The 20468-nt window shown below is 42.9% G+C and overlaps 2 protein-coding genes and 1 long non-coding RNA gene across 3 annotated transcripts; 1 reads left to right on the forward strand and 2 right to left on the reverse strand.

Moving 5' to 3' along the window:
• Positions 1-9555: 9555 nt before the first annotated feature.
• Positions 9556-10500, reverse strand: LOC140220248 (uncharacterized). The gene is made up of 2 exons (XM_072290265.1): positions 10165-10500; positions 9556-10083 (listed from the first exon to the last, which is right to left on the reverse strand). Exons 1-2 carry the CDS (start codon positions 10498-10500, stop codon positions 9556-9558), a joined length of 864 nt encoding a protein of 287 aa, XP_072146366.1.
• A 288-nt stretch (positions 10501-10788) lies between these two features.
• Positions 10789-12209, reverse strand: LOC117834372 (protein ALP1-like). Its single transcript, XM_034713967.2, has 3 exons — positions 11629-12209; positions 11316-11541; positions 10789-11234 (listed from the first exon to the last, which is right to left on the reverse strand). The coding sequence occupies exons 1-3, from the start codon at positions 12136-12138 to the stop codon at positions 10789-10791; spliced, it is 1182 nt and encodes a 393-aa protein (XP_034569858.2). The 5' UTR covers positions 12139-12209.
• A 5340-nt stretch (positions 12210-17549) lies between these two features.
• LOC117866471 (uncharacterized) lies at positions 17550-19972 on the forward strand. The gene is made up of 3 exons (XR_004642893.2): positions 17550-17743; positions 17849-19144; positions 19223-19972. It is a non-coding gene; the product is annotated as an uncharacterized lncRNA (long non-coding RNA).
• The last annotated feature ends 496 nt before the right edge of the window (positions 19973-20468 follow it).

Consider the following 20468-nt stretch of genomic DNA (forward strand, 5'->3'; position numbering starts at 1 on the left):
TACCGCTCAGCTCAATTGGCACTAAATGCACCATTTAGTACTTATCAGTAATACCAACCTATACTAAATTGCAAGCCACGCCGCGCTGTTGCGAGCACCAATTTAGTACCGGTTGGTTTTACTCACCGGTACTAATTGTGTATTCCTTTTCTTTTTTTTCTTTTGTTTTCCTTCCGTTTTAATTCATATTTGTATTCATATTCGTACTCATGTATAGTATTCGTTTGCGTATACTAGTAATATTACGTTAATATATATTAATCTAGTAAAGTTTACATATATTATATTTTAAAAAAATTGTGGGAAGAATAGATTGCGTACAATAGATGGATCGATTGTATTAAGGCCTCGGCCGGTATATATAAAGTACAAAGACTTGGGGGTAAGGCTCCCCCGAATTTATATGGCAGTCTACAATACGTATATCTACAACTACCAAATATACTCTAACATCCCCCTGCAGTCATAGCGGAAGCACCATAGACGGGGAGACTGGAGAAGAAGCCGAAGGCAAAAAGCTGACGGATTGACATCCCCCGTAGTGATAACTTCGGTGTGGTGCGGATGCTGCGACTGGAGAGAAAACCGACGAATAACTCATGTAGATGATAGCCCTTTGTGCTGATGTCGAGGTAGACGAGCATAAGGATGAGTAACCGTGGTCGAGGATACCGTGCGTAGGGTAGCCATGGTCGACGGAGCAGTCGAAGTTGCCGAAGATGAGGGAGCCACACAAGAAGCTGCGGGTGCATGAGGAGGCACCATGAGGATGGTGGCGCATAGAGGAAGACACCAAAGACGAAGACGGTGACGCATTAAGGCAATTGTAGACAGGATGGGGAGGAGTAGTAGGTGGCAGCGAGGAGGGTGCCGGGGGGCAGACTATGCGCACTGACCAGTCGGAGCGCTTGCCGATGCGGTCGGGGCGCTCGCTTGACCGGTCAAAGCGCTCGCCGGCCTGGTCGGGGCGCTTGCCGGTGCGGTCGGGACACTCGTCCGACCGATCGGGGTGCTCGCCTGCGCGGTCGGGGTCCTCACTGGCCCGATCGGCGATGATGACACGCACCAATGTTGCCAATACTGGACGTGCGAGGTAGAGGGCACAACCATGTGTCAGCGTCTAAGGAACTAGCAAAGAAGGCCTCAAAGACGGTCGTAGGCGCAAAAGAACGGCGAGGTAGAACATGCCGTAGTAGTCTGCGGTTGCTAGGGTAGATGAACGAGGTGGAGATGAGATGGCAATGCTGACGACGAGGTGCTGGACAAAGCGAGGAAGTAGACCCCGACGATCTGACGCAAGGCCTGATGATCCGGATGACGCGGCGACTGAGCTCAAAGAAGACGGCAAAGAACTCGAACAGCCTGACGAAGACCATGCGCGCAAGGCACAACAACTCGTTGTGATGTCGAGGTCGTTGATGTGATCGGTGGCGGTGAGGATGCAATGGTGAAGGAGACCACAGATGGAGCTGCTACTGCCTGAAGAGGCGATGCAGCGGTAGCCCTTCATACTCAGGGAAGAGGCACACAATACGAGGACAAACATCACAGGAGCTAGGTGAATCACGCACATCGGCTGATCAGACCGAGTATGCGCGAGGCGAGACAATGATGGACGAAGTCAGCGGAGGCGTCCAGATCGGTGAAGGCAACGACGAGCCGGTAGAGGTCAACATGCGGATGAAGCAGTGAGGAGGGCGGTGCACATGGGTGTCCCGCCGCATAGTCGGAGATGGGGCAGGGGCTGGTGAGGTTGACACCGATGTCGAAGTAGAGGCAAGAGGTCGACGGGTGGTGGGCGACACAATCCCAATCTTTGATCGGGCAAAAGAAAAGGACACATCAAGAGCATCTCGTGTAGAACCTCCAGGTGCATGTAGGTAGAAAAGACGAAGCAACACAGAGAAATTGCGCGCCAAGGGATGGCGGTGTGAGGCGGTGGTGAGCGCGGCGCGGGGGAACTGGTGGCGCAGGGAATGCGCGGCCAGGAGGGACAGGGCGGCGCAGGGGGGACACACAGCCGAGAGCAGCGGCGCGAGGAGGGGGCACAGATAAGGGCGGCAGTGCGAGGAGCAAAGGCGCGCGGAGCAGATGCACGAGGAGTAGAGGCGCGCAGCCGAGGGTAGCGTCGTGAGGAGCAGAGGAGGGAGGACGACACTCAGGTTAGTTTCTTCATGATCTGATCTTGCTTGACAACGGAGGGCGACGGATTAACTGGATCCAGCATGGAGACGGAGGCGCTGCCCCCCGGCGGAGGTCATGGGCAACCTCCTCAGGGGCGCGCTAGGAGGCCGTCGAGGGGGCACGCTGGATGCGTGCCGTGAAGGATGGCTGGCGGCGTGTGGGAGGCAGGGAGGACGAGCGAAAGCGGAAGGTTTGGTCTAGAATATGAAACCCTAAACTCGCGATACCATGTGGGAAGAATAGATTGTGTATAATAGATGGATTGATTGTATTGAGACCTCGGCCGGTATATATAGAGTACAGAGACTTGGGGGGAAAGACTCTCCCGGATATATATGGCAGTCTATGATACGTATATGTACAACTACCAAATATACTCTAACATTTATAAACACTTCAAATATTACATGTATTCCGAATATGCACTACACATCCCATCCGAGTCTGCATCAGTTTGAAGTTGACCTACACTTTTTCCATCGTAAAAAAATTCTCCATTGGGATTTACAACCTCCTCCAGAAGGAATCCACAGATGTTCTTAAATTTCCCTAACTCGTTCTTTTTTTTGCCATCGCATCAACTTAGCATGCGCCTTGTTTCTGAACAAGCGCTTCAAACGTGGTATTACAGGAAAATAACACATCACCTTTACGGGAACTCTTTTCTTGGTAGGCTGCCCATTAACATCAAAGGTCATCTCGCCTGATCTTATACCGCAATGCGTCACAAATATGACAAGCATCCAATTTCTCAAATTCCTCACCGCGATAGAGGATACAGTCATTAGGACATGCGTATATCTTCTGTACATCCAATCCTAGAGGACAAACAACCTTTTTTCTTCATATGTTGTTGATGGAAGTTCATGACCCTTAGCCTTATCGGTCACACCATTAGTTGCCTTCCACTACAGCAATTCCAGTGTGCTACCCAACTTTCTGTGGCCTTATTTGCAATCTGGGTACAACAACTTTTTGTGATCCTCCAATATCTTCTTGAACATCTTTGACTCCTCCGCATTTTTGGAGTCTTTCTATGCATCTAGCAACACCTGACCTAGTTCGCTAGTTGGTTCATCTTCTGCAACATTTTCTTCAGCCTCACCCATTGTAGTGTCTGCGAAGGCACCTCTTTCAGCCTAGTCTAGAATATTGTTATCATCATCATCATCATCTTCATCGTCTTCCATTACAACTCCTCATCCGCCGTGCTTGGTCCAAAGAATATAATTTTCCATGAAACTCCAACAATATATGTGGCTATGTAGAGTGTTTCTTTTAGAGTAATCATTGTTATTTTTGCACATTTTGCATGGACAACACAAGAAACCCTTTGGGACTTGTTGGCCTCTGCTGCTTCGAGAAAAGTATTTAGGCCATTAATGAACGCGAGCACCGGTTGTCGTACATCCATTGCCGATCCATCTACAAATAATTTTTAATTTACTTCTCCATCTGAAAAAGCAATAAATGTAAAACAGTCTTTCTGTAAAATAATGCTAACCTTTTGTGGACCACTTTGGATGAGCAAACTAAATCCCAACAAATTTTATGAAGAATTTTGGCAGCGCCTCCCTTTGTCCCAAGTCGTCGTGAGCTTGAGCTCAACTATGTTATTTTTGTAAAGCAGCAATTGATTATTTTTGTTTCAAATAAAACTAAATTTGTCATCCTACATGATACTAAAAAGTAATTACCAACACATATTTATCAATATCAAACACACTTTCATAAGTGTATAAATAAAAAAAACTCTCCATTCTTCTCATTCTAAAAAAATTACAAATTTATCTAGCTACAAAGCATAAAACATAGAATACTGATCATGAGAGGAGGGAGGATGTAGTTGCTAACCTTTAGAACAGTTGGAAGAGTTAAATCCCCACAAATCATGGAAAAAATGGGCAGTACCTCCCCTAGGTCACCATGGGAGTGAAGAAGCCCGAGCTCTCAGTCAAATGATTGAGCTTGGGCTCGGGGAGGATGAAGCAGCTTATTTATATAGGGTGTACGTTAGTACCGGTTTGTTGTTCTATCCGATACTAAATTGTGACATTTAGTACTAGTTGAAGCTACCAATCGATACAAACGTGCATAAGCATCATTTAGTACTGGCTTGACCCACCAACCGGTACTGAATGGCTTCGGGGCAAATCTATGGCTTCGGGGCAAATCTAGCCGTTGGTCACCTGGTCCGTGTGCTGCCATTTTGTATCGGCTGAGACCCCAAACCGGTATTAAATAGGCTCCGGTGCACTATGTTTGCAGGATCGGCTCTGCAGGAATGTTTATTATGTACTTACATGTTTGACCCGGATATAGCACGACGGAAGAGTTCGGTTTGTTTGGCAGGATCAGCTCTACAGGTTGTTAACCCATATGATCAGATTGGAATTGATCTCATATATACAACTGATCCTGCGACATGACTCACATGTGTGCTAGGGACTAATATATTTTAGACTCATTAAACTAACCTTTCCGATCGTGGTTCGTGACATGGTTCAGAAGTCACATGGATTTTTTCAGAACACCGATGGAATATTTGTTACATCTGAAAGTGGAGTTTATAAATAAATCCCTACCATCTTATCTCATTATGCATTGTGAGCGGCACCATGGAGTACAAGAGTAGACCGTCTAGATCCACGGAACCCTACGTTGGTACCGGAGCCGGTGAGATGTTGAGGTCGCCTGCGGCGTGATCTGATCGTCGCTGACCATCTTCCCTAATCCGCTGCGAACTCTGCCTTCCGGTCACCTCTTGTGGCCGCCCGCAATTTTGTAGTGAACGACTGCGCCGTCCCTGAGGAACTGCATGGCCGTATCAGTTTGGATCTCGATCGTGTGGGGTCCTCAGCAGTGTCGCTCCTGGGATCCTAGTCCCAAAACTTGGAATCTCTCCTTCGGTTGATGCAAGACACGTGAAAGAATTGAAGGAGCCCTAGCGCGGTGCCGTTTCTACCGCCGTTCGGATCGGGGTTCTCATCGCTTCCTGGAGTTTTCTTGACTAGCATGCCGCCTAAAATTGTATTAGGGCTGCAGGCTAAAAACGCTTGGATGTGGCGGATTTATTCGTGGTGTGCTCATCGATCGCTCGTCGGATCTTGAACTCAGCGTACCCGCCACATGGAAGGACGCACACACTGCTGCCTGTGGAAATCTCTCTGCTCTGTACGTGCACGAGCGGACAGAGCGTGGAAGTGCCAAGAAGCTGTGTACTCGCATAAAGATTGTACACGGGATCGAACTTCGAAGAAGAAAAAACTCACGCGCGTTGTGTCAGCATGCAGGAAGATATAGAGTCAGGAAGCTGGAATCGATCATCTGCTGCTTGGAATCGATCATCTTTAGCATGCACGTGGAAGCAGGCTACTATTAGAACCTTGTTCTCTAATCTATGCGTCAGGAACAGAGGATTTGGGATCTCAGCTGCTAATATTTTGCATGCCTATCGAGCAAGGGAGGCCAGCTGTTGTTCAAGGGATTTGTCTACACGTCAAGTGTACTCAGCTAATTCTCATCGGTAACACATATTAACACTTGCAATGGCTTTTTTTTTCTGAAAGCTTAGATAATACAATTGGATGGCTCAATATTGCACGGTTTGGAAAAAAAGAAAATTTATTGTTTTCTCTTGGCTGAAGAAGATCTATTATGCTATTGATACAGCAAACCAGAAAAAGCTATAAGAAATAGCCAATGTGAGGAAAAGGGAACTGATAATTAAATTAGTATCAACCGGCCGTTCTTTTGCTGCTGAATATGAGTTAACATATTGGTGGAAAATTATACGCAATTGGAACAAGTGTTTGATTAAGTTTCTCTCATAAGTGGTTAGCCTTGTTTATGGCTTTATTTATTCTAAGATGAATACATGTACTTTAACACACGAGCATCTAAGTCTTTAAACCAGCAGAGGAATTACGGAATGCACGTTATTACTTTTATAAAGGAAGTGCAGGTTATGGTTATTTTGAACTCTTTGCCAAAGTTATTGATATAATTCAAGATTCTACCATTTGTTCAATATGTGATCTCGAATATTACTCTTGTGTGGCAGAAGTTTGAAAACTCTCCAAGGGAAGGATCTAGTCGAGAATATCATTAATTGCACCTTGGAGAGGGAGAATATAATACCTATCAAAGGAATTGGCAAATAGGAAGGTATGTCTATAATTTTGTATGTGTGGAATACTTATTTACCACTACTTTTCCAAATAGTCCAGCTATATATTTTTGTTCTATGTCACATATTACTGGAGATTGTGATGTTTTCCACTTCCATGCAAACAGTTCCAAGGAAATATATATTTATTATGTGCTCACTTGAGGAGTATTGCTTAAGATATGATACATGGAATTGGAAGTAATGGCTTATACGTGTTGCTTAATTGGAGTCCATTGGTTTTGGTACTATTTGGAAAAGGAAAATTTTAAACATTACCCATTGGAAACTAGTGCATATTGGAATTCATCATTCTTTTTTTGATGGTATGCTGGATGGTGAAAACAGTGATTCTTTAATTTGTGAACTCCATAGTGAGGAATACTATTGATAGGAACACGTGCTTGAAATATTATTATATTATTTGAGATTTGGTCACATATCTAGAACGGAATTATGTTCTTTAGTTCTGGAACTATAAACTTTAAGTGGGAGGAATTTGATGATAATGAAACATATGCAAGGTCTTTCTGAAGGTGGAAACATCTAATTAGTGTTTGGCTATTGTCATCCGGATAAATATTATGTACTCCCCTTAGAGGAATATTTGTCACATCTATGCATTACTAAATCTAGATATGGTTCCATTATCTTCTTAAAATACAAGTCGGAAGTTTGTAGAAATTTAAACTCAAGTGGAAAATCAGTTGAATATAAGTTTTATTCAGTGATTGTGGGGGAGAATACACTTCAGAAATGTTGAATGACTTAATTATATAATGAGCATGGAATTATTAAATGTATATCTATACACTTGGCAATAGATGGTATATGCAAAGGAATCAAATATTTATGAATTATTATTATTCATTGGATCAAGCACCATATAAGTTATCACAGTCACTGCGTTTGAGTTGTGCACTGGAAGAAACCCCTTGCTTTATTGTTTAACAATTTTTGGAAGTACACACCAGGATTTTTCTTTTTTTCTATTGGTTATTCTGTGACAAACTGGTGGAACTTATATATACAATATTATCAACACTCATCTTGCTCTGAGATGGTAATGGTGGAATTATTAAGAATATGACAGCAAGCACGTATGGACAGATATAGTATAACACTTGGAATTAGTACTCATTGAGGAAGAGGTCTTAGGAAAAGTAGGAGAAGTACTTGAACCATCATACATCGATGATCATTATGTAATGTATGGGAGAACACTCTAAATGTTTGGTTTAGAGAAAGAATCTAGTTTTTTGGAGGAAATAAATCTTAATGAAATACTATGGTTCGAAGCAGTGCATAAATACTAGTGATTGAGAGTTTAACACTTTATGAGATAGCTACGAGTCTCTACGCTGGAAATTGGATGTAAAGCTTAGTGGAATTTTAAGGCTAAGCTCTTTACTAATGGATTTACATAGAGGAAAGGTTTACTTTCTGGAAACATTTGGATTCACACAAAGGGAAGGTTTAATTTGTGGAAATATTTGGCTTCACACAAGGGGAAGGTGTACTTTGTGGAAATATTGTGATTCACATAACGGGTAGGTTTACTTTGTGGAAACGTTGAACTTCACACATAGGGAAGGTATGTACTTTGTGGAGTATTTTTTAGCTTTGTGCAAAGGAAACATATTACTTTGTGGAAACTTTTCTCCAATTGAAATAATAATCAATTGCATATTATTGATATTATGGCTTATTAACCTTGAACTCCAACAAATGGAAGTTTAACTTGGTTTTCATCTTAATGAACATTCGTGGGAGGAAATATGCTACAGTTGGAAAGTTGTGGAGAAAAGGAAATCAAAACAAACTTTGCAGTTGTGTATATTAATTCTTATCTTTAACAAGCTTCACGTCAATGGTATTTATTTATTTATTTTAAAGCTATCACATCATATGGTTTTTCGATGATGGAAGGTGACAATGGCATGCCCATTTGTTTGCTGGAATTTTTTTCTATATTTTAATATGCTGATTGACATTCTTATTGCTTCAAATGAGTTCACATTGAGGGTACTTAAAGCTTGGTTATTTTTCTATACTTTGGATAAGAAAGTTATATGAAAAGCTTCCGATGATTGATATATAATGTACATAGAGATTGGAATAATTGGTTCCCTTATTTATTCTGAAATGAAATGATTCTCTATGGAAAATTGAAAATTTGTAATGCACTTATGAAAGTTATATGAAATGCTTCTGATGCTTCGTATACAATGTACATAGATTGGAACAATTGGTTCCCTTATTTATTCGTAAATGTAATGATTCTTTATGGAAAACTGCAAATTTGTAATGCACCTATGAAAGCGAATTAAATTCAATGAGGAATAGTATCCAAATACTCTTGAGGAAAAAGAAGGAATTAATAGTATTGGAATTTTGTGCTATTTTCTTAAATGACCATACCTTAGCTACTAGAATTAGTTGTTGCATTAAAGTAATGGAAGGAAGTGTGTGTGTCTAAGGGAGTATCTTGTATCATGAGGTCATGAAAATTGCATCACAACCTATCACTTAGGATGCGTTTGGTTTTGGGACCATGCGGGTTGGGTTGGAGCTAACCCAGTTTTCTGGGTTGGAGTGAACCCAGTTCTTGTTTGGTTGCAGGGATGGGTTGGACCCAGTTTTTTGTTTGATTATGGGATAAAGTGGGTTGGAGTGGTTCCATCTCTTGTTTGGTTGGAGGATGAGGGTTTGACAATGAATAAGCTCACCTTCTTGGTGAGATTACCCTAGCTGCCATAATTCATCAACAATATAGACATCAACCTGCTACTGCTCACTTTCTAGCACTGTTATTCTCTTGTGAAAAATTGCCGTTAATATTAAACCATGGTACTGCTTAATTTAAAAATAATATAATATCAGGGGCTTCTTAATAGGATTTGATGCTCATTTGCTTTCTGCTTATAAACACATAGGATATAAATCATCTGAAAAGAAGAAAGATATTCCAAATGATGGATGAAAATAACAACATATACCAAGTTCAAGCCTTACATACATACACCAAAAGTTCATCAATCTTGAGCAACGTCAATGGCCAGTTCAAGCCTTACATATACCAAGTTCAAGGCAATACAATATCAGCCATCAAGTTGAAGCTTACATAATATAAATTCAGATCTTAGACACTAATTCATGATCAAGTTTTAACAAAAGAAACATCCTACTTATTGAAATCACTCTTACATTCCAGGGAACTTCTCAGCGATGAACATTGTGACCCAATTTAACTTGTGCTCGAATGGCAAGTTATAGAAAGCTTTGCCAATGTGAGGATTGCTCACCAAATGAGCATAGTAGAAGGATATGTGTGCTGAATTAAAACCAGGAAGTTGGTTCAAGACATCAAATAGGTCAGGTGGCAGCTCATTATCAGGTTTAGCTACCATTTTTATGGCAGCAGCAAGGTTCTCACCTACACTTTTGAAGGCGGCAACCAGCCCATCCTCCTCCATTTCAGCTATCTTGGACTTCTTACTAGGTCTACTAGCAGAAGACGTTGCCCCTTGAGTGGTATGCCCCTCACTTGGACCATGCCCAGTAACCTCATCCCCCTCTTCTTGACTTTCACCCTCATCATCCTCTCTACCTAGAGGTGCACTTGAGTCTTTTGCAAAATTTCCAGTAGCCATTGTATTGCCAAATATTGCCGTCATCTCTCTATAGTGCAAGAGGGGCTTGTTCAAGTACTCAGCATCAGACTTGTGATCCTAGACAAGATGGAAAAATATGTTAATATAATCTAACACTTGTGAATGAATCAAGAACTAAGCAAAAGACAGTAAGGTTACCTGGACATGGCCGTTGTAGTGCTCCTCATCTAGTGTAATCATGCAATTTTCTTCATCAAAGAGGGCACCACTCAACTTCTTCAATCTATTTATCTTTGCATACCTTTTCTGCCATGTTTTCAAATGATTCTTAACTTGCTCACCAGTGATCCTTGTGGTGAACTTCTCATTGATAACCCTAGCACAACCATTAAAAAGGTGCTTCTTAAATCCCTTTGATGTCTTCAAACCAGCAGCTACCAAATCATTTAGGTGAGAGAGCATTAAAGCAGACATTGCTGATGTCCACGTAGCATGCCCACTAGTCCCACCACACCCTTCAGCTACTTCCTCCATGGTTCTGCCACACAAAAACACAATCAGCACGAAAATGTATCCAAAATCAGCACCAAGATGTATCCACAATGTATGTTATCACCAGTTCAAAAACAGCACCAACATGTATCCACAATGTACATTATGACCAATACAAAATCAGCACCAACATGTAGCCCAAATACACATTACCATCACAAATTACATAAAATTCAGCAAGGAACATGTTCATACAAATATTATTCAACATCAACAAAGAAAGGTTTAATATGTTATACAACCGAAAGAAATTCAAGTTTGATACAAATATTAGTTAACATTGTTGTTTTGACGGTCTGCCCACATCTGATCTGCTATTTGCTGCCTTAAATTAACCATGGCAGCATGCTCATGTGCTTGGCCAATGCGTGTGGAAGCATGGTTGTAGCTTGCCCAATTAGTATCCTCTGTGAAGAACTCATCACGCCCATCTTGTATAACCCAATTGTGAATAATGCAACAAGCACAAACAATATCTACTTGTGTTGGAAAAGGAAAGAATGGTGTAGCATCATCAAGAATTTTGAATCTCCTCTTTAGTGCCCCAAATGCTCTCTCTACTGTGACACGTAGTGATGAGTGCCTAAGGTTGAACAATTCCTTCTCATTTTGCACTGGATTACTTCCCCATTCGTTTAAGTGGTACCGAACTCCACGAAAGGGGGGCAAAAATCCTGGTTTGGCTCCATATCCAGCATCGACTAGGTAGAATTTTCCTATCATTTGATATACAGTTTGGTCATAATACTATAGACTGAAATGTGTATGTAAAAGTTGAGAGTTTACTACTCTATTACCTTGTGGGACACGAAGGCCATTCTCACGTTCTAAAGCATCACGTAAAACTAGAGCATCATGTGCAGCCCCTTCCCAACCAGCCAACACATAGGTGAACTGTAGATCAAAATCTACAGCTGCCATTACATTTTGTGTGCAAAAGGATTTCCTACCGCGAAAGGCATGCTCAATATTCTTAGGAACAGATGCTCTCACATGAGTACCATCAATAGCTCCAATACAGTCCTAATTTTTTCAAAAAGGTAAAAATTAGGGACCATATGATGTTAGATTAATAGAAAAGTCAAAACAAAACAGGGATAAGCCTCACACCTTAAAGTAAGGATCCCATCTGTTGTCCCCTGCAATTTTGCTTGGAGTGTCCAAAGACGGGGGCCTAATTAGTTCCCCTCGCAGCTCTCCAATAGCACGGAGTACTTTGTTGAAATAGCGGCTAACTGTTTCCCCCGATCTATCAAAATTAGTTCCAACTAACCTATTCCTAAGGTTATGTCCCACTGTATTTAGAAACATACCCACCTGCTGCTCAACACACAAGTGACATGTATCTTGAAGCAAACCACGTTCTCTAAAAAGATTGCAAAATCGAAAAAACTTGCCTCTATTCAGTCTTAACATGTTCAAGCAAGTTGTGTCATCCTTCCAAATTTTATTATTTAGATAATCTACTCTCATCCTATCCCTTGCCTCCATAGGCCCATAGGTAATACCAACCCTTCTGGCACATCGTTTACGTTTTCTAGATTGAATAATCACCGCCATCATTGACAACAACATGTATGCAGCAGTAGCACAAGTTACAATCTTGGTCCTCTTATCCATCTACAATACAACAATAAAAGAAACACTTGTTCTTAGAGGCAATTGAACCAGGATGTCATGCTACTGGACTATTTATTCAATTCAATCCATAATACTATCAACCAGTACCATTCAACTCAATTCAATAAATATGAACCAACATAAATATGGTGGTGCACGGTTTCAACCTTTGAGAGAAGGAGACGCGGCGCCGGCGGATGGTACGGGCGGCGACGTTTGGCAGATCCGGCGCTTGGCTCCGGTGGCGAAGCTTCACAGGGGCGGCAGCAAGCTAGGGGCGCGGCGCGTCGGTCAGGGGCGGTGTCGGTCAGGGGCGGCGTCGGTCAGGGGGCCGCCCACCACGGACGGCGTCGGTCAGGGGGCCGCCCACCACGGACGGCAGCGGACGGCGCCGGTCACGGGCCGCCGCCCGCCACGGACGGCAGCGGACGGCGCCGGTCACGGGCCGCCGCCCGCCACGGACGGCAGCGGACAGCGCCGGTCACGGGCCGCCGCCCGCCACGGAGGACAGGGGACCGGCGCCGGTCACGGGCCGCCGCCCGCCACGGAGGACAGGGGACCGGCGCCGGTCACGGGCCGCCGCCCGCCAAGGACGCTAGGGGAGCGGCGCCGGTCAGGGGCGGAGCCGCATCGGAGGGGCGGCGGCCCGTGACCGCTCCGGACCTAGCTTGGGGCGGCGCCGGAAGGGGACGGGGGCGCGGCGGCGGAAGGGGTCGGGGGCGCGGCGGCTGAAGAGGTCGGGGGCGGATCTGAGGGGCGGCGGAGCGGATGAGTCCCCGGCGGTGGATCTCAGGGACGGCGGCGGCTGAGGACGTCAGGGCGCGGCGGCGGACGTCACGGGCGCGGCGGACGTCACGGCCGGAGGTGGATCTGAAGGGCGGCGACGGTCAGGGGCGGCGGAGGGCTGGGCATCCCGATTTTCAGGGGCGGCGGCGGCGAGATCAAGGGAGAAGGTGAGGGGAAGAGCGGGCGGTGGATGGGGGCTGGCGCGGCGTATGCTACGGGCGGCGGCGAAGGTGGGTGAGGCGGCGGATGGGGGCGCCGGCGGAGGAGGTCAGGGCGGCGGGGTTGGAGCCGGGCGGTGCTGGCGTTGGGCTCGGGGGTGAGAGGAGGGGCGGTGAGAGGAGACGCGTGAGAAGATCTGGGTCGAAATGATCCGTTGGTTTTGGAGGAATCCCTTGGACCCGGATCTAATGGGAATATTCCCATGTGGGTTGGACCCAACCCAGTTCTCTTTTGAACCAAACGTGGGACGAAGGAGGTCCGACCCGTTCCGACCCGTTCCGACCCAGTAACCAAACACACGGTTAGAGTTTTGGAAGTTCGTGGTAATAGTGGGAGGAAGTATGTGTGGCTAAGGGAATATATTGTATCATGAGGTCATGGAAATTGCATCACAACCTATCACTTATTTTGGAAGTTCATGGTAATAGTAAACACATTGAGGAAGTTGTTATTGTATCCAAGAGATGGTAAATAAATTTAGATACAACTTCATTTTATTGATCGAAATGTTTCAGCCAAGGAGATGTTGGGAATCTATGCGGCTTTCAACATTATTCTATATTGTGTTTATTGTTCAACTCAATGTGGAATTATTCGGATACATGTGATAGGAAAGTATTGATGTGGAATCTAACTCGAGGAATTTGTACTCGAGGTGCCGATGATGTTTGTGCTAGAATACAGTAGAGGAATAAGTTGAGATCGACTCTACTGGAATGTTTATTATGTACGTACATGTTTGACCTGGGTACAGCACGGCGAAAGAGCTGGGTTTGTTTTGCAGGATCGGCTCTGCAGGCTATTAACCCACATGATCATATTGGAATTGATCTCATATATACAACTGATCGTGCCACATGGCTCACACATGTGTGCTAGGGACTAATATATTTTAGACTCGTTAAATTGACTTGTCTGATTGTGGTTGGTGACATGGTTCAAGAGTCACATGGATTTTTCCAGAACACAGATGGAATATTTGTTACATCTAGAAGTGGAGTCTATAAATAGGTCCCCACCCTCTAGCATCGTTATGTATTGTGAGTGGTGGAGAAATAGAGGGAAGACCGTCTAGATCCACAAAACCTACAAGGCTCAGGCGGGGTTTCCTTCTAGATTAGAACTTATTTGAAAATCATATTGTACTCCTTTTCTTTTGTGAGTTTTCGAAGCAAGGTTTTTCTCATAAAAGTTTTAATGGGGCAAGTTTTAATGGGGCAATTTTAGTGCAAGTATATATATGTCATATATTCTATTTTCCCCACCGAGGTTTTTAAAGATGGTATTCAAGACATAAGGTATGTTTATCTTCTGTTTTCTGTACGGGGGTTTTCAAGGAGGTGCCAAAGATGAGAAATTTTAGAGTGCTTGAAAAAACTAAGAGCCATCCATCCAACGAAATCGAACCGTGTAAACAAAGGAAGTATCATGAAGTACCAAAAGAGAAGTACAAAAAGTACTAATTTGGTGGGACCAAGTACCAAAAATAATGAGAAATTACTTTGATACCCTTTTAATTATATGTAAATATATTTAATTCTTTTTTGTAAGGAGGATAAGAAAGGAAAGTACCTACAAGTACTACTGGTACTTTAAAAGCATTGTAAAAAAGCTTGTCAAAGATATACTAATCCTTCTCATATTTTCCTTGTCGGGTTTTATGGGGAGGATATTACAGCTCTCATGTGTATTGGCAATGAGATAGTAATCTATATATATTTTGTATAATTTTCTCCTTATTTTCCTGTTAGGGAGTTTTTCATGGCGTACCAAACTATACGATGGTTTCCCCTCACATTTTCCTACAAGATTTAGAGTTTTTCCATTATTTGGATGCTATAAAAAAAAGAACAATGACTACATGAAGCCTAGAACACACCAATTGATCAAGGAGGAGTGCTAAAATTAATAATGACCTTGTGATCAATTAGTGATTAACATGTGGATAAGTAGATGATTAGCACGTGGCAGTTTTAATCTCATCATTAACGTTGCCTAATGATGGTTCCCGAAAGGGCCAATCGGAAGGGGGCAAGGGGCATGTCCCTTTCGAACAGACGCGTCTTTCGTGTCCTTTGAAATCACTGTTCATCCAAGATTAATACAGAGAATCAGTTCATCCATTCACATTTCCATTCTCTAATTCTAAACAGTAAACATGGGTCCCACCCTCAGCACGCTTCGCCACTATCCTTCTCAGATGAATGCCGACAAATATGACTAGACTAGATAATCAGTCATTTGGAAGTCAATGGACGAGGAATTCTGCATATTTATCTGCCCTCTGAAGTCCCACGGTACTTCTACAACGAGTCAGTCAATGTATGGGCTAAGCATATGCAAGGCACGTGCGGCCTTATTCAACGTGAGGTCTACATGATCATGTAGAAGATGAGTTAATTGGATCAGGGAAGTCAGACTGCGATTTCCCCTCTAACCAACCCTTCATTCCTTACATTGACAGCAACAGAACGATCCTCCTTCCATTGACATCAACACAACAATCCACCACTACTGGAAAAACGACCTTCCATTCTCAACAAAAATCTCGATTGTTTTCTTTAGTCCGGGATCTAATTTTCATAATCATGGAGACACCTTTAGTCCCGGGTCTAACTTTCGTAACTAAAGGTGACCGTTTAATCCCGATTTGTGTTATCAACCAGGACTAAAACCCTTGTCACCTTTAGTCCCGGTTGATAAAGGGTTCCCCATAAGTTACTATAAAAGGATTGCATTCCCTACTCAATCAAATGTGATGTGTAAGTGAGATGGTAAGAAAGCTATGTACAAGGCTTGAGGTTGTGGGTTCGAATCCCATGCACCCATGCAAACAATTGTCTCTCGGAGTCCGGGAAGAGCACGTGAGTTCTCATTCGGATGAATCGTGTCATAACTTCCACAATACTTCCACGTCACTCGTTGCTCGAGTAGCCTGCCGTTTGGAAGATTGGGAGAAATATCTATGTGCTGCCAAATACAAATAATCGTCGACAAGTGGATGCTGGTCGTTTGTGGCATATGTACTATTTGTTCCCACCTAGATAGATTATATAAATTGGATTATGATCCATAGCTGGTAGGATAAAAGATCATCATGGGACCATTTTGGGATGATAAATAATCTAGAATAAGTTACCACTAGATTTCATGGTGGTCCCATGGTGGTTCTAAAGTATTTTTCTACCATAGTACCCATGACCCATAATCCCAATTATATAATCTATATGGATTATAATCTGAAACTAATAGGGTCTAAATCAAGTGGTCAGTCAATTTTAGAAATCAGTATTTGCTATGGAGGGGAACTAACATTAATTAATTTCCTGTGTCCACTTGCTAGTTCCATGGTCCATATTTCCATATAACAACCAACTTCTAGTCAAAGATGGATCCATTGCTGGTTCTGAATGTGCTTGACTTGACATACCACCTGCCGTTTGGAAGATTGGGAGAAATATCCGTGTGCTGCCAAATACAAATAATGGTCATTTGTGGGATATGGTACTATTTATTTCCTCCTAGATAGATTATATAAGTTGGATTATGGTTCATAGATGGTAGGATAAAAGATCATCATGGGACCTCTTTGGGATGATAAATAATTTGGAATAAGTTTACCACTGGGTTTCATGGTGGTCCTATGACGGTTCTAAAGTGTTCTTTTACCGTAGTACCCATGATCCGTAATCCAAATTATATAATCTAGATGGATTATAATCCGAAACTAATAGGGTCTAGATCAAGTGGTCAGTCAATTCTAGAAATCAGTATTTGCTATGGAGGGGAGCTAACATTAATTAATTTCCTGTGTCCACTTGCTAGTCCACATTTCTATCTAACTAGCAACTTCTACTCAAAGACGGATCCATTGCTGGTCCTGACTGTGCTTGACTTGACGTACCACCTGCCGTTTGGAAGATTGGGAGAAATATCCGTGTGCTGCCAAATACAAATAATGGTCATTTGTCGCATATGGTACTATTTGTTTCCCTCCTAAATATATTATATAAGTTGGATTATGGTCCATAGGTGGTAAGATAAAAGATCATCATGAGACCTCTTTGGGACGATAAATAATCTGGAACAAGTTACCACTGGGTTTCATGGTAGTCCCATGATGGTTCTAAATTGTTCTTTTACCATAGTACTCATGATCCGTAATCCTAATTATATAATCTAGATGTATTATAATCTGACCCTAATTGGGTAGGGTCTAAATCAAGTGGTCAGTCAATTTTAGAAATCAGTATTAGGGGAGCTAACATTAAGTAATTTCATGTGTCCACCTGCTAGTTCCTTGGTCCACATTTCCATCTAACAACCAACTTCTAGTCAAAGATAGATCCATTGCTGGTTCTGAAGGCATCAAGGCTACCATCTATATATATGTGCTGGGACTGATAATGCATTTCAAGCATCGAGCACCCACCGATTCCATCCTGTGCCGAACTCGCGTCCGCAACCGTAGAAAGCGCATACAAGTCAGTAACAATGGCGAAGAACTCCTCGACCTCCGTTCAGCTGCTCCTCGTCCTCCTCGTTTTACTGGTTGTTGTCAGCGGCATCCTCGCACAAGGCGGACCAAGCACTTGCAACTGTAAGCGAGCACTGTTACCTGCTTGGGCATAATGCAATAAGTATTTGTCTTCGTCTTCCGCATTAATAATTTTGAGCTAAAAAGTTCATCTTTTGTGGCATCCAGCGCCTGAGCAGCATGAATGCCCTCCAATCCCTGGTCAAGGGAACTAATCTCAACCAGTGTATCAGAAGGACGCCAGCGACAAATTCACGTACCTATTCCTTGCAGCAGGATTTGAAGGACTGTTTACTAGTACTCCCGCCGTTTCAAATTTTAAGTCTAGTACATACTTTTGGTTATGTATATTCTAGATATAATGTAAATTTAAGTGCATAGCAAAAGCTACGTATCTAAAAGAAGTGAAAACAACCTACAATCAACGAAGTACTTTGATTGTATGTCCTGCTGATGTTGGTGTATATGGCCTACTTTTCCAATATAATATGATGGACAGTATAACTACCCGTCCAATAAAAAGGTTCAGAGCTGTTTATGAATACTCATGTGCGTGTGCAAGGATTACGACCAAAGAGTCCCCGCCCCTTACGGTGATGGTAAACAAATTGTGTAATACACTAATGGAAAACTGAGCATTGTCCAACGTGTTAGTACCGGACGGCTAACGCGCGGCGTTAGTACGGATCGTCACGCACAGTGCCACCGGAACTCCTATAGTACCGGTTTGGATTCTGAGCCGGTACGCATGGGGACCAGGTGGCCAACGGTAAGATTCCCCTGCAAGCCATTTAGTACCAGTTGGTAGCTTCAATCGGTACTAAATGATGTTCACGCACGTGTGTACCGGCTGGTAGCTTCAACTGATACTTAAATGTCACAATTTAGTATCGGCTAGAGCAACCAGCCAGTACTAACGTACACCCTATAAAATAAGCTCCTTCTTCCTCCCCGAGCCCGAGCTCAACCATTTAACCGAGCTGAGAGCTCGGGCTTCTTCACTCCATGAGCGACCTAGGGGAGGTGCTGCCCATTTTTTCCACGATTTGTGGGGATTTCACTTTTCCAACTATTCTAAAGGTTAGCAACTTCATCCTCCCTCCTCTCATGATTAGTACTTTATATTTTATGCTTTGCAGCTAGAGAAATTTGTGCTTTTTAGATTGAGGATGAATGGAGAGCTTTCATTTATACATGCACGGAGAATGTAGTTTTTTAACTTATGAAAGTGTGTCTGATATTTAGAAATTCGTATTGGATGTTGAGAAATGTGTTGTGTTAATTACTTTTAGTACCATGTTGGATGAGAGGTTTAGTTTTATTTGAAATAAAAATAATCAACTAATTTTGTTGCTTTACATAAATAAAATAGTTGAGCTCAACCTGATGGTGATTCGGGACAAAGGAAGGTGCTAACAAAATTTTTAGGGATTTAATTTGCTCATTGAAAGTGGTCCATAAAAGGTCAGCAATATTTTTCAGAAAGATTTTTTTACATTTGATGCTTTACAAATGGAGAAGTAAATGAAATTTTTTTTGCAGATGGACCCGCAGCGGATGTACGACGACCGGTGCCCCATGCCGTTCATTAATGGCCTAAAGAATTTTCTCAAAGCGGCTAAGGCCAACAAGTCGCTGAAGAGATTCATGTGTTGTCCATGCAGAATGTGCAAAAATAACAAGGATTACTCTAAAATAAACACTCTACACGGCCACATATTTCATTGGGGTTTCATGGAAAACTGTATTGTTTGGACCAAGCACGGCGAAAGAGGAGTTGTAATGGAAGACGGTGAAGAAGATGATGATGATAACAACATTCCAGCTGACTGGGCTGAAGGCGGTGCCTTTGCACATGTTGCAATGGGCGGGGCTGAAGAAGATTTTGCAGAAGATGAACCAGCTGACGAACTAGGTCAGGTGTTGCTAGATGCACAGAAAGACTCCGAAAATACGAATGAGACAAAGAAGTTTGAGAAGATGTTGGAGGATCACAAAAAGTTGTTGTACCCCGATTGCAAACGGGGCCACAAAAAGTTGGGAAGCACACTGGAATTGCAGCAGTGGAAGGCAGCATATGGTGTGACTGATAAGGGATTTGGGGAGCTATTGAAAATCGTAAAGAACATGTTTTCCGAGGGTAACGAACTACCCTCAACCACATATGAAGCAAAAAAAAGGTTGTTTGCTCTGTAGGATTGGATGTACAGAAGACACACACATATCCTAAAGATTGTATCCTTTATCGCGGCGAGGAATATGAGAAATTGGATACTTGTCCTGTTTGCGACACGTTGCGGTATAAGATCAGGCGAGATGACCTGGATGATGTTGAGGGGCAGCCTGTCAAGAAGAGAGTTCCAGCAAAGGTGATGTGGTATTTCCCTGTAATACCATATTTGAAGAGCTTGTTTGCAAATAAGGCACACGCTAAGTTGATCCGATGGCACAAAGAAGAACGTAAGTAAGATGAAAAGCTGAGACACCCCGCAGATGGTTCCTAGTGGAGAAACGTTGATAGAGAATTACCGGACTTGGAGAAGGACGCAAGGAACATAAGGTTTGGTTTAAGCACTAATGGAATGAATCAATTTGATGAGTTCGGTAGTGCTCATAGTACATGGCTTGTGACCCTATGTATCTTCAACCTTTCCTCTTGGTTGTGCATGAAGCGGAAGTTCATCATGATGTCAGTCCTTATCCAAGGTCCAAAATAACCTGGAAACGACATTGACGTGTACCTAAGACCGTTGGTTGATGAACTTTTACTGGTTTGGAAAGAAGAAGG

Source organism: Setaria viridis, chromosome 8 (genome assembly GCF_005286985.2).
Source record: "Setaria viridis chromosome 8, Setaria_viridis_v4.0, whole genome shotgun sequence".
Lineage (NCBI taxonomy): Eukaryota > Viridiplantae > Streptophyta > Magnoliopsida > Poales > Poaceae > Setaria > Setaria viridis.